Source organism: Heterodontus francisci, chromosome 31 (assembly GCF_036365525.1).
Source record: "Heterodontus francisci isolate sHetFra1 chromosome 31, sHetFra1.hap1, whole genome shotgun sequence".
Classification (NCBI taxonomy): domain Eukaryota; kingdom Metazoa; phylum Chordata; class Chondrichthyes; order Heterodontiformes; family Heterodontidae; genus Heterodontus; species Heterodontus francisci.
Window position 1 is genome coordinate 54437520 of NC_090401.1, and position 13600 is coordinate 54451119.

Here is a 13600-nt window from a genome sequence, read left to right on the forward strand (position 1 = left end):
CTTTTCATACTCCCTTTTTGTAGCTCTTACTACCTATTTTGTCACCCTTTGCTGTTCTTTGTATCTTTCCCATTTGCCAGGATATGTGCAATTTTTTTGCATTTTTGTATATTTTTCTTTTAATTTTATGCTGTCACTTACCCCATCTATGGCTTTTTTTCTGGCAAGTGGAGCTTTTGCCCCTTAGGGGTATAAACTGGTTCTGTATCACATTAAATGCTTTTGTGAACGCCTCCCACTGATCTTCTGTCAATTTACCCATTAACAAATTTTCACATCCGTCTCATTGCATGGAGGTCAGCCTTACTTAAATCGAGAATTTTAGTCGCTTTTTTGTATTTTGCTCTAACCACAACATCAACAGAAACAACTTGCTTTAATATAGCACCTTTAAAGTAGTAAAACGCCTTAAGGCATTTCACATGAGCATAAATCAGATTAAAAATGGAGATCGAGCCAAAGGAGGAGATATTAGGGCAGTGACTAAAAGCTTAGTCAAAAAGGTAGGCTTTAAGGAGTGTCTTAAACGGAGGAGAAATAGACGGAGAGGTCTAAAGAAGGAATTACAGAGCTTAGAACCTAGGCCGCTAAGGCACATCCGCCAACAGCGAGATGAAGGACAAGGAGAATATATGAGAGACCAGAAATGAAGTAGCACAGATGTCTCAGTGTTGTGGGGCTGGAGGAGGTTGCAGAGATAGAGAGGGGAGAGACCACGGAGGTACCCGAACACAAGGATGATGATTTTTTAAAAAATAAACCAAGGTGGTGGTGGATCAGGAGCCAATGTAGGTCAGCAAGTACAGGGATTATGGGTGAATGGGACTTGGTGCATGTTAGAATACAGGCAGCAGAGTTTTGAATGAACTCAAGTTTTTGGAGGGTGGAAGATGGGAGCCAACCAATTTTGACAGGCTATTAGTTCATGGGATGCCTTGTAACTGAGCTCAATTTTTTCCTTCATCCACATTTTTCATAAGGCACTTGATAACAATCCAGAGGGGGAGATATAACTCATTTCTTTGTCCCGACCCACGATCCAGAGAGATGTGAGGATAACTGCACCAATCCAGCTGCTGCCTTGACTGAGACCTATTAATTCAACATGGACCAATGATCAAACTAGAGACCTGTCTGGTCTATATGATTCAGTACTACATGACACAGCATTCACCCACAGTGTCACTGGGAAACTTGGCCAAATTTTTTCGTAGGAGTGATTAAGTCAGTTCAGAGTTATTAAGATATGAGGTGAAGGGAAACAAGTTACAAGATAGCAATCCTGTACACATTATCCAGTTGGGATTGCCCCACCAACACCACTTAAAGGGGAGTGACTATATATTATACATTACAAAAATTTTGTTAAGCAAAAAAAGTCATCTGTCCAGATTCATACCAACAGATCTTAGTACATTATGTTGGCACACAATAGATCCACATGTCTTCACTGCATGGTACATAGACTTGACTATACCATGTTCTATCTACAAACTAAATATACATAGATTTGCATATATTGGCTACTCCCCTGTGGCATTGCTCACTGGCTGTCTGGATTGTGGTTGCAATGTCTCACTATTAACCTGGCTTTCCATTTAAGGCCACTGCTAAGGTATTCCCTCTTGGATAATTGATCCAAACAGGTCCCAAAATCAATTACAAATTAATTCTTGGCAATATTGGAAGTTCTCTCCAAATTGTTAATGACATGGATGCTTTTGAAAAGAATTCTTCAATCACCATTTTACACAAAACATGACATCTGGAATGCGACAGAGTTCAAAATCTTTTATATAAATGGAAATTTATTTCCAAAATAAATCAATAATTATACTCTGAATAGAAGTAAGTTCACTGCTAGGAAAGAACAGAAGGATTTGGGGTGGGTGGGCAGGGATAACAAGTTCTCAAATAAAGCTACTGGAATTCTCGGTTTTAATCGCAATATGTATAGAATATAGAAGCCAAGAGGCAATGATAAGCCTATACGTAACCTTAATACGACATGTTAGAGTTCTTCTTTGGCCTCCTTATCTCGAGAGACAATGGATACGCGCCTGGAGGTGGTCAGTGGTTTGTGAAGCAGCGCCTGGAGTGGCTATAAAGGCCAATTCTAGAGCAACAGGCTCTTCCACAGGTGCTGCAGAGAAGTTTGTTTGTCGGGGCTGTTACACAGTTGGCTCTCCCCTTGCGTCTCCGTCTTTTTTCCTGCCAACTACTAAGTCTCTTCGATTCGCCACATTTTAGCCCTGTCTTTATGGCTGCCCGCCAGCTCTGGCGAACACTGGCAACTGACTCCCACGACTTGTGATCAATGTCACAGGATTTCATGTCGCGTTTGCAGACGTCTTTAAAGCGGAGACATGGGCGGCCGGTGGGTCTGATACCAGTGGTGAGCTCGCTGTACAATGTGTCTTTGGGGATCCTGCCATCTTCCATGCGGCTCACATGGCCAAGCCATCTCAAGCGCCGCTGACTCAGTAGTGTGTACAAGCTGGGGATGTTGGCCGCCTCGAGGACTTCTGTGTTGGAGATACGGTCCTGCCACCTGATGCCAAGTATTCTCCGGAGGCAGCGAAGATGGAATGAATTGAGACGTCGCTCTTGGCTGACATGCGTTGTCCAGGCCTCGCTGCCATAGAGCAAGGTACTGAGGACACAGCCTGATACACTCGGACTTTTGTGTTCCGTGTCAGTGCGCCATTTTCCCACACTCTCTTGGCCAGTCTGGACATAGCAGTGAAAGCCTTTCCCATGCGCTTGTTGATTTCTGCATCTAGAGACAGGTTACTGGTGATAGTTGAGCCTAGGTAGGTGAACTCTTGAACCACTTCCAGAGCGTGGTCACCAATATTGATGGATGGAGCATTTCTGACGTCCTGCCCAATGATGTTCGTTTTCTTGAGGCTGATGGTTAGGCCAAATTCATTGCAGGCAGCCGCAAACCTGTTGATGAGACTCTGCGGACACTCTTCAGTGTGAGATGTTAAAGCAGCATCGTCAGCAAAGAGGAGTTCCCTGATGAGGACTTTCCGTACTTTGGTCTTCGCTCTTTGACGGGCAAGGTTGAACAACCGGCCACCTGATCTTGTGTGGAGGAAAATTCCTTCTTCAGAGGACTTGAATGCATGTGAAAGCAGCAGGGAGAAGAAAATCCCAAAAAGAGTGGGTGCGAGAACACAGCCCTGTTTCACGCCACTCAGGATAGGAAAGGGCTCTGATGAGGAGCCACCATGTTGAATTGTGCCTTTCATATCATCATGGAATGAGGTGATGATACTTAGTAGCTTTGGTGGGCATCCAATCTTTTCTAGTAGTCTGAAGAGACCACGTCTGCTGACGAGGTCAAAGGCTTTGGTGAGAGCAATGAAAGCAATGTAGAGGGGCATCTGTTGTTCACGACATTTCTCCTGTATCTGATGAAGGGAGAACAGCATGTCAACGGTCAATCTCTCTGCACGAAAGCCACACTGTGCCTCAGGGTAGACGCGCTCGGCCAGCTTCTGGAGCCTGTTCAGAGCGACTCGAGCAAAGACTTTCCCCAGTATGCTGAGCAGGGAGATTCCACGGTAGTTGTTGCAGTCACCGCGGTCACTTTTGTTTTTATAGAGGGTGATGATATTGGCATCGTGCATATCCTGGGGTACTGCTCCCTCGTCCCAGCACAGGCATAGCAGTTCATGTAGTGCTGAGAGTATAGCAGGCTTGGCACTCTTGATTATTTCAGGGGTAATGCTGTCCTTCCCAGGGGCTTTTCCGCTGGCTAGAGAATCAATGGCATCACTGAGTTCCGATTTGGTTGGTTGTATGTCCAGCTCATCCATGACTGGTAGAGGCTGGGCTGCATTGAGGGCAGTCTCAGTGACAGCATTCTCCCTGGAGTACAGTTCGAAGTAGTGCTCAACCCAGCGGTCCATTTGTTTGTGTTGGTCAGTGATTATGTCCCCTGATTTAGATTTGAGGGGGGCGATCTTCTTGATGGTTGGCCCAAGAGCTCTCTTCATGCCATCATACATTCCTCTGATGTTTCCGGTGGTGCCAACGACGCAATCTTGGGTGCCTCCATGAAACCAGGTGACAGGGTTTAGTGTGAAAGAACGAGTTGGTGATGCAGAGGTTATGATAGGTACACAACTCAAGCACTCTCTGCCCGTTCTCATTCATCCTTCCAACGCCATAGCGCCCAAGGCAGGAGGGCCATGAGTCATGGTCGGCCCCAACCCTGGCATTAAAGTCCCCCAGCAGGAATAGGTGTTCAGTGTTGGGGATGCTGCTAATGATGTTATGGAGTTCCTCGTAGAACTGATCTTTAGCTTCATGTGGGGAGCAGAGTGTTGGAGCATAGATGCTGAGTAGGTGTACTGGACCAGAGGTGGTGAGCAGTTGGATGGACAGTATGCGTTCCGAGCCATTTGAGGGAGGCTCTATCATGCTGAGCAAGGAGTTTCTGATGGCAAAGCCATGCTGTCTTGGTTCTTCAGGATCCCTGCCCTGCTAGAAGAAGGTGTAGTCTTGCTCTGCTAGAGATCCACTCGTGGGGAGGTGAGTCTCCTGAAGTGCTGCAATGTCTACATTGAGTCTACTGAGCTCGTTGTTAATAATGGCGGTCTTCCGAGAATCGTTGATTTGTGTAAGGTCTTCCGACAGGCCAGGACACATAGTTCTGACGTTCCAGCTTGCAAAGCGAAGGGCTGGTACCTTCTTTCCTTTTTTCGTGTTGTTTGGTGCGGTGTATCAGTCCACCTTTCGGGCAATGACCCTGAGCTCCAAGCACCCATTGAAGCAGGTGGACTGTGGCAGGACAGAACCTTATTGACCGGGGGCTGCCCGGTTTGAGGCGGGCGGTAGCTGTCCAGTGATGTGCTATGACCTCTCCCACCGACAAAGGTAACCTGTAGCGCCCAGTTTCTACGCCAATTTATCTGGACATAACCCATAACTGCTGGGGGGAAAGTGGGGGGGGGGGGAAAGTGGGGGGGGAAAAGTGGGGGGGGGGGGAGAGAAAGTGGGGGGGGGGGAGAGAGAAAGTGGGGGGGGGGGGGGAGAGAAAGTGGGGGGGGGGAGAGAAAGTGGGGGGGGGGGAGAGAAAGTGGGGGGGGGGGAGAGAAAGTGGGGGGGGGGGAGAGAAAGTGGGGGGGGGGAGAGAAAGTGGGGGGGGGGGAGAGAAAGTGGGGGGGGGGGAGAGAAAGTGGGGGGGGGGGGAGAGAAAGTGGGGGGGGGGGAGAGAAAGTGGGGGGGGGGGAGAGAAAGTGGGGGGGGGGGAGAGAAAGTGGGGGGGGGGGAGAGAAAGTGGGGGGGGGGGAGAGAGAAAGTGGGGGGGGGGGAGAGAGAAAGTGGGGGGGGGGGAGAGAAAGTGGGGGGGGGGGAGAGAAAGTGGGGGGGGGGGAGAGAGAAAGTGGGGGGGGGGGAGAGAGAAAGTGGGGGGGGGGAGAGAGAAAGTGGGGGGGGGGAGAGAGAAAGTGGGGGGGGGGAGAGAGAAAGTGGGGGGGGGGAGAGAGAAAGTGGGGGGGGGGAGAGAGAAAGTGGGGGGGGGGAGAGAGAAAGTGGGGGGGGGGAGAGAGAAAGTGGGGGGGGGAGAGAAAGTGGGGGGGGGGAGAGAAAGTGGGGGGGGGGAGAGAAAGTGGGGGGGGGGAGAGAAAGTGGGGGGGGGGAGAGAAAGTGGGGGGGGGGAGAGAAAGTGGGGGGGGGGGAGAGAAAGTGGGGGGGGGGAGAGAAAGTGGGGGGGGGGGAGAGAAAGTGGGGGGGGGGGAGAGAAAGTGGGGGGGGGGGGAGAGAAAGTGGGGGGGGGGGAGAGAAAGTGGGGGGGGGGGAGAGAAAGTGGGGGGGGGGGAGAGAAAGTGGGGGGGGGGGAGAGAAAGTGGGGGGGGGGGAGAGAAAGTGGGGGGGGGGAGAGAAAGTGGGGGGGGGGAGAGAAAGTGGGGGGGGGGGAGAGAAAGTGGGGGGGGGGAGAGAAAGTGGGGGGGGGGAGAGAAAGTGGGGGGGGGGAGAGAAAGTGGGGGGGGGGAGAGAAAGTGGGGGGGGGGAGAGAAAGTGGGGGGGGGGAGAGAAAGTGGGGGGGGGGAGAGAAAGTGGGGGGGGGGAGAGAAAGTGGGGGGGGGGAGAGAAAGTGGGGGGGGGGAGAGAAAGTGGGGGGGGGGAGAGAAAGTGGGGGGGGGGAGAGAAAGTGGGGGGGGGGAGAGAAAGTGGGGGGGGGGAGAGAAAGTGGGGGGGGGGAGAGAAAGTGGGGGGGGGGAGAGAAAGTGGGGGGGGGGAGAGAAAGTGGGGGGGGGGGAGAGAAAGTGGGGGGGGGGAGAGAAAGTGGGGGGGGGGAGAGAAAGTGGGGGGGGGGAGAGAAAGTGGGGGGGGGGAGAGAAAGTGGGGGGGGGGAGAGAAAGTGGGGGGGGAGAGAAAGTGGGGGGGGGGGAGAGAAAGTGGGGGGGGGGGAGAGAAAGTGGGGGGGGGGGAGAGAAAGTGGGGGGGGGGGAGAGAAAGTGGGGGGGGGGAGAGAAAGTGGGGGGGGGGGAGAGAAAGTGGGGGGGGGGAGAGAAAGTGGGGGGGGGGAGAGAAAGTGGGGGGGGGGAGAGAAAGTGGGGGGGGGGAGAGAAAGTGGGGGGGGGGAGAGAAAGTGGGGGGGGGGGAGAGAAAGTGGGGGGGGGGAGAGAAAGTGGGGGGGGGGAGAGAAAGTGGGGGGGGGAGAGAAAGTGGGGGGGGGGAGAGAAAGTGGGGGGGGGGAGAGAAAGTGGGGGGGGGGAGAGAAAGTGGGGGGGGGGAGAGAAAGTGGGGGGGGGGAGAGAAAGTGGGGGGGGGGAGAGAAAGTGGGGGGGGGGAGAGAAAGTGGGGGGGGGGAGAGAAAGTGGGGGGGGGGAGAGAAAGTGGGGGGGGGGGAGAGAAAGTGGGGGGGGGGAGAGAAAGTGGGGGGGGGGGAGAGAAAGTGGGGGGGGGGGAGAGAAAGTGGGGGGGGGGGAGAGAAAGTGGGGGGGGGGAGAGAAAGTGGGGGGGGGGAGAGAAAGTGGGGGGGGGGAGAGAAAGTGGGGGGGGGGAGAGAAAGTGGGGGGGGGGGAGAGAAAGTGGGGGGGGGGGAGAGAAAGTGGGGGGGGGGGAGAGAAAGTGGGGGGGGGGGAGAGAAAGTGGGGGGGGGGGAGAGAAAGTGGGGGGGGGGAGAGAAAGTGGGGGGGGGGGAGAGAAAGTGGGGGGGGGGAGAGAAAGTGGGGGGGGGGAGAGAAAGTGGGGGGGGGGAGAGAAAGTGGGGGGGGGGGAGAGAAAGTGGGGGGGGGGAGAGAAAGTGGGGGGGGGGAGAGAAAGTGGGGGGGGGGAGAGAAAGTGGGGGGGGGGAGAGAAAGTGGGGGGGGGGAGAGAAAGTGGGGGGGGGGAGAGAAAGTGGGGGGGGGGAGAGAAAGTGGGGGGGGGGAGAGAAAGTGGGGGGGGGGAGAGAAAGTGGGGGGGGGGAGAGAAAGTGGGGGGGGGGAGAGAAAGTGGGGGGGGGGAGAGAAAGTGGGGGGGGGGAGAGAAAGTGGGGGGGGGGAGAGAAAGTGGGGGGGGGGAGAGAAAGTGGGGGGGGGGAGAGAAAGTGGGGGGGGGGAGAGAAAGTGGGGGGGGGGAGAGAAAGTGGGGGGGGGGAGAGAAAGTGGGGGGGGGGAGAGAAAGTGGGGGGGGGGAGAGAAAGTGGGGGGGGGGAGAGAAAGTGGGGGGGGGGAGAGAAAGTGGGGGGGGGGAGGGAAAGTGGGGGAGGGAGGGAAAGTGGGGGGGGGGAGGGAAAGTGGGGGGGGGAGGGAAAGTGGGGGGGGGAGGGAAAGTGGGGGGGGGAGGGAAAGTGGGGGGGGGAGGGAAAGTGGGGGGGGGGAGGGAAAGTGGGGGGGGGGAGGGAAAGTGGGGGGGGGGAGGGAAAGTGGGGGGGGGGGGGAAGTGGGGGGGGGGGGGAGGGAGAGAAAGTGGTTGCAGGTAATAAGCCATTTCCTCAGTGCCCACCATCGACGTCCGGAAAGCTCACCCACGTCCTTCAGGAGGTGAAGTATCTTTTGGCAGACTTACAGAGGTGATTACATTCGCTAAGGGTTTTTTTGCAGTGGTTTGTATAAAGGCATGCAGCATTGCTGACAGTGCGCTGCAGATGCTCGCGAGCCATCTCCCGTGGGCACTTTGAAGTTGCGGCTGGGGGGCCGTTCGTGGATTTTTTGGGTGTTCGGGGCACCTTTTCTCAAGACTTCCCTAGGGTCCCGCTGCTCTATCTTCCCTAGGGTCCCGCTATATCTTGCAAGATGGCTCCTGGGCTGTAAACTCCCTAGGAAGCTCCCTTGCTGTTCAACGATATCCATGGCCATCTGCTCCCATTCCTAGTGTTTTCTCCCCCAATCTACCCTCTTAAACGAAGAACAAAGAAGAACAAAGAAAATTACAGCACAGGAACAGGCCCTTCGGCCCTCCAAGCCTGCGCTGATCCAGATCCTCTACCTAAACATGTCGCCTATTTTCTAAGGGTCTGTATCTCTTTGCTTCCTGCCTATTTATGTATCTGTCTAGATACATCTTAAAAGACGCTATTGTGTTCGCATCTACCACCTCCGCTGGCAACGCGTTCCAGGCACCCACCACCCTCTGCGTAAAGAACTTCCCACGCATATCCCCCCTAAACTTCTCCCCTCTCACTTTGAACTCGTGACCCCTAGTATTTGAATCCCCCACTCTGGGAAAAAGCTTCTTGCTATCCACCCTGTCTATACCTCTCATGATTTTGTACACCTCAATCAGGTCCCCCCTCAACCTCTGCCTTTCTAATGAAAATAATCCTAATCTACTCAACCTCTCTTCATAGCTAGCGCCCTCCATACCAGGCAACGTCCTGGTGAACCTCCTCTGCACCCTCTCCAAAGCATCCACATCCTTTTGGTAATGTGGTGACCAGAACTGCACGCAGTATTCCAAATGTGGCCAAACCAAAGTCCTATACAACTGTAACATGACCTGCCAACTCTTGTACTCAATACCCCGTCCGATGAAGGAAAGCATGCCGTATGCCTTCATGACCACTCTATTTACCTGTGTTGCCACCTTCAGGGAACAATGGACCTGAACACCCAAATCTCTCTGTACATCAATTTTCCCCAGGACTTTTCCTGGGGAAACTGTTTAAACTCCCCTGGCTCTTTAAATCAATTCATTTTAGCCCTAACTAAAAGCTAACAGTTAGTTTAGTGTATGTTACCTGGGCCCACTGCCCTCCCCCAGCCACACCTGCTCTTTGTTTTCTCAACGAAATTGATCCGGACGAAACTGACGAGCACAGCTGTCGATACTTTAATCTCCGATCCTGCTGTCTTCACAGTCCAGAGTGTCTGCAGCCACGGCGGGCGGCAAAATGTTAGAGTACTCAGTATTGGGGGTCCAATACTGTAGGAAGAATAATGAGGCTCCCCCCCCACCCAAGTCAACCAACAACTAAGCAAGAAAGAGTTAAGAGTGATGGTAAACATGCTTTGTATATTACGAGTGGATTTGGCAATTAAGTTTGTAAACTTGTTGGACAACCTGTTAGAAAGGAAGTAGTCATGTACACATGTCGGGGAGGAGGAGATAATTGTCACTAACACTCACCTCGATCTCGATGACACTGTTGGAGGTGAAGTACAACCCGAGGCCGATCGCAATAAATATCAAGCCCAACAGGAAGAATGTAGGGAGGACGTAACCTGCGGATAGGAAGGGCTGCCAAGCCGGCAGTCTCTGCTGGGTGAAAGCGGTGTTATCAGGCTTGTTTTTTGAAACGGCCCAGTCTTCCTCTCGGGATGAGCCCGGGACCCGCGGCATCTCCGACCCTTTTCTCGAGCCAATTTCTATCAGAAGACAAAAAGCAACAAGTTAAACTCCGGCATCGTCCTGTCTGGTTCTTTAAACAACTGGGTAAAAGTTATCGATAACACACCAAACCAGCGGGCTAGTAGAAAGAGGAAACAAACTCTCGTCCCAACTGTTCTTTGATCCCGTGTCCTCCCCTCTACCTGCTGGATTCTAGATAACACTCCACCCAGTTCGTGACCTGAAGACAGCGTCACATGGCTGTTATTAACCAGTTTCGACAGTCCTGATCATCAAAGATTATCACAGAATTTGGCTTTTCTTTCTTTCAGGATTAGCATTGTCATTTGTTTTTAATTGCGGGAAATTAAGCTTTTAAATACCACTATTGTCAGCATTTACAATTGCTTCTGTCAGTAATCCAGTGGAAATACCTGCAACTAAAGGCAATTATTTTTAGATTATGTAATTTTGAGACACAAATAATCAGCCTCCAAATTTTAATTTTGAAAACCTCTTTTAAGTCCCAAAATCTTGAAACCCTGCAAAGACTTTATATAAATTCTCCAATGTAATGTGCTGTCCTGTGCTGACCCTTAGGACCAAGCTGATGGTTTATAAGGCCTGTGTTCTCAGCACCTTACTGTATGTATGTGAAACATGGGCAACTTACAGTTACCCGGAAAAGAAGCTCAATAATTTCCATCTTCACTGTCTGCGGAGCATTATGGGTATATCCTGGCAGGACAAAATCAAAAATGCGGTAGCCAATTCGATTCATTCTGCGTGATATCAAGAAATGACTGAAGGCACTGGATACTGCAAAGGCTATGGGCTCTGACAATATTCCAGCAATAGTACTGAAGACCTGTGCTCCAGAACTTGTGCACCCCTAGCTAAACTGTTCCAGTACAGCTACAACACTGGCATCTACCCTGCAATGTGGAAAACTACCCAGGTATGTCCTGTACACAAAAAGCAGGACAAGTCCAACCCAGCCAATTACCACCCCATCAGCCTACTCTCAATCATCAGTAAAGTGATGGAAAGTGTCATCAACAGTGCCCTCAAGCAGCACTTGCTTAGCAATAACCTGCTCAGTGACGCTCAGTTTGGATTCCGCCAGGGCCACTCAGCTCCTGACCTCATTACAGCCTTGGTTCAAACATGGATAAAAGAGCTGAACTCAAGAGGTGAGGTGAGAGTGACTGCCCTTGACATCAAGGCAGTATTTGACCGAGTATGGCATCAAGGAGCCCAAGCAAAACTGAAGTCAATGGGAATCGGGTTGGAGTCATACCTAGTGCAAAGGAAGGTGGTTGTGGTTGTTGGAGGTCAATCATCTGAGCTCCAGGACATCACTGCAGGAGTTCCTCAGGGTAGTGTCCTAGGCCCAACCATCTTCAGCTGCTTCATCAATGACCTTCCTTCAATCATAAGGTCAGAAATGGGGATGTTTGCTGATGATTGCACAATGTTCAGCACCATTCGGGACTCCTCAGATTCTGAAACAGACCATGTAGAAATGCAGAAAAACCTGGACAATATCCAGGCTTGAGCTGATAACTGGCAAGTAACATTCGCGCCACACAAGTGCCAGTCAATGACGATCTCCAACAAGAGAGAATCTAACCAGCTCCCCTTGACATTCAATGGCATTATCATTGCTGAATCCCCCACTATCAACATCCTTGGGGCTACCATTGACCAGAAACTGAACTGGAATATAAATACTGTGGCTACAAGAACAGGTCAGAGGCTAGGAATCCTGCGGCGAGTAACTCACCTCCTGGCTCCCCAAAGCCTGCCCGCCATCTACAAGGCACAAGTCAGGAGTGTGGTGGAATACTCTCCACTTGCCTGGATGGGTGCAGCTCCAACAACACTCAAGAAGCTTGACATCATCCAGGACAAAGCAGCCCGCTTGATTGGCACCCCATCTACAAACATTCACTCCCTCCACCACCGACGCACCGTGGCAGCAGTGTGTACCATCTACAAGATGCACTGCAGCAACGGTCCTTAGACAGCACCTTCCAAACCCGCGGCCTCTACCAACTAGAAGGACAAGGGCAGCAAATGTATGAGAACACCACCGTCTGCAAGTTCCCCTCCAAGTTACACACCATCCTGACTTGGAACCATATCGCCATTCCTTCACTGTCACTGGGTCAAAATCCTGGAACTCCCTTCCTAACAGCACTGTGAGTGTACCTACCTCCCATGGACTGCAGCGGTTCAAGAAGGCAACTCACCACCACCTTCTCAAGGGCAATTAGGGATAGGCAATAAATGCTGGGCTGGATAGCAATGCCCACACCCCATGAATGAATAAAAAAAAAAGTCATTGCAAAGGCCGAGCTCCCAAGTGTGTTGGCACTAATCAAACAGAATTGATTTTAGCAGGATGGAAGACCATTGCATACCCAAGGATCTCCTGTATGGTGAGGTAGCTGGAGCCAGGCGACCATTGGGGAACCCAAATCTATGTTTCAAGGATGCCTGCAAGCATGACATGAAGGCCCTAAATGTTGTCTATCACACTTGGGAGTCACTAGCTGGTGAAAGAAGGAAATGGCAACACCACCTGTAGGTTGGCATACGCCACCACAACCAATGACTGCAGCAGCTTGGCAACAGGCGCCAATGCTGGAAACAATCCAAAATGTCACTTGGCAGCTTCATGTGCAGAACTTGTGGCAGAACCTGTCTCTTAAGGATTGGCCTCCACAACCATCAGCAAAATTGCACCATATGAAGACACCTTATCTAAATGTATTGTTTGCTGCATGTCCATCATCTCTCATAGATGGAAGGATGGCAACAATAATGTGCCGTAAATATTTTCTGCTTAAATCTCCCCCGCATAAAAAGTCCATTTAAATGCACAACACAAAACGCCTGTTGGGAGTTAATGCAATGAAGGAATCTCTGGCTTGGTGAAGAGAGTGCACTCACCAGGTATTGACCCCAGAACACATACACCTTTGTGTAGAACAAAGCTTTACGTACCGGTATACGTGCTGACGCATTACCTGTGCGTGCGTGGAGACCATTTCCTCCTCACACTAACCTGCTTAGCAACCCGCCCTGCTGTCAATCAACATGATGGACATGCATACTATCCAATCACCGACCGGAATGTGGCGCCGGTCTCGGCCGGCTAGCCAATCGGAGTGCGCCGAAGGGCAGGTGCATCCGCAAATCAAGATAGGTTGGTTCGGCGTTAGGCGATCAATCGATTGTATTGGGGTTTGTGTTTATTTATATATTAAATAATTTTCTCCCCCTCATCTTTTTTTAAGCGAGAACAATCGATATTTTGCGGTTGATTATTGATCGGGGTTTTTTTTTTTGGGGGGGTTGGTTGATTTGATTGTGGGTGTGTGAGTGCGGCTGGGCCCCGGGGAGGCAGCGATGATGTTGTCGGCGAAGAAGAATGAGGAGAGGCCGAGCGCCGGCCCCGAGGGCCTGGAGGCGCAGGCGGAGGGCGGCCTGGCCTTGGCTGCGGCGGCCGCTGCCGCCGAGCGCACCCCCAAGAAGAAGGAGCGAGCGTCTCCCCACAGCAGCAGCAGCAACGAGGGCACCATGGAGGGAGGCACGGCAGAAACACCGGACGGCCGGAGGACCAGCAAACGCAAGCGAGCTAAAGTAAGGCTCTAGAGAGAGAGAGAGAGAGAGAGACCTCAAAATACAAATGATGCAGGCAGAGAGAAAGGCTCAGGCATCTTTTCAGTTTGGGGGTACAGGAGGTGGAAGTTCCGCCTGCCTTAAGCAGGGGCATTTCCTTTGTCTTTTGGCTCATTTCCCACATGGTTGCAAAATGTGG

General features: G+C 52.1%; 2 protein-coding genes across 5 annotated transcripts in view; one reads left to right on the forward strand and one right to left on the reverse strand.

Annotated features, from left to right (window-relative positions):
* tmem30b (transmembrane protein 30B) overlaps positions 1–10029 on the reverse strand; it is a 39152-nt gene extending 29123 nt beyond the window's left edge. Inside the window, exons 1-2 of the mRNA XM_068011002.1 lie at positions 9899–10029; positions 9571–9809 (exon numbers count right to left, since the gene is read on the reverse strand). Coding sequence (XP_067867103.1) covers positions 9571–9783 — 213 coding nt within the window. The 5' untranslated portion in view covers positions 9784–9809; positions 9899–10029. The remainder of the gene's footprint in view (positions 1–9570; positions 9810–9898) is intronic.
* Positions 10030–12947: 2918 nt separating this feature from the next.
* Positions 12948–13600, forward strand: part of kdm1a (lysine (K)-specific demethylase 1a) — a 62970-nt gene continuing 62317 nt past the window's right edge. For 2 of the 4 annotated variants that reach the window (XM_068011654.1, XM_068011655.1), the window contains exon 1: positions 12970–13422. In XM_068011654.1, coding sequence (XP_067867755.1) covers positions 13189–13422 — 234 coding nt within the window. In that variant the 5' untranslated portion in view covers positions 12970–13188. Of the gene's footprint in view, positions 13423–13600 lie in introns of all 4 variants that reach the window. The other 2 variants (XM_068011656.1, XM_068011657.1) reach the window with 2 other exon arrangements.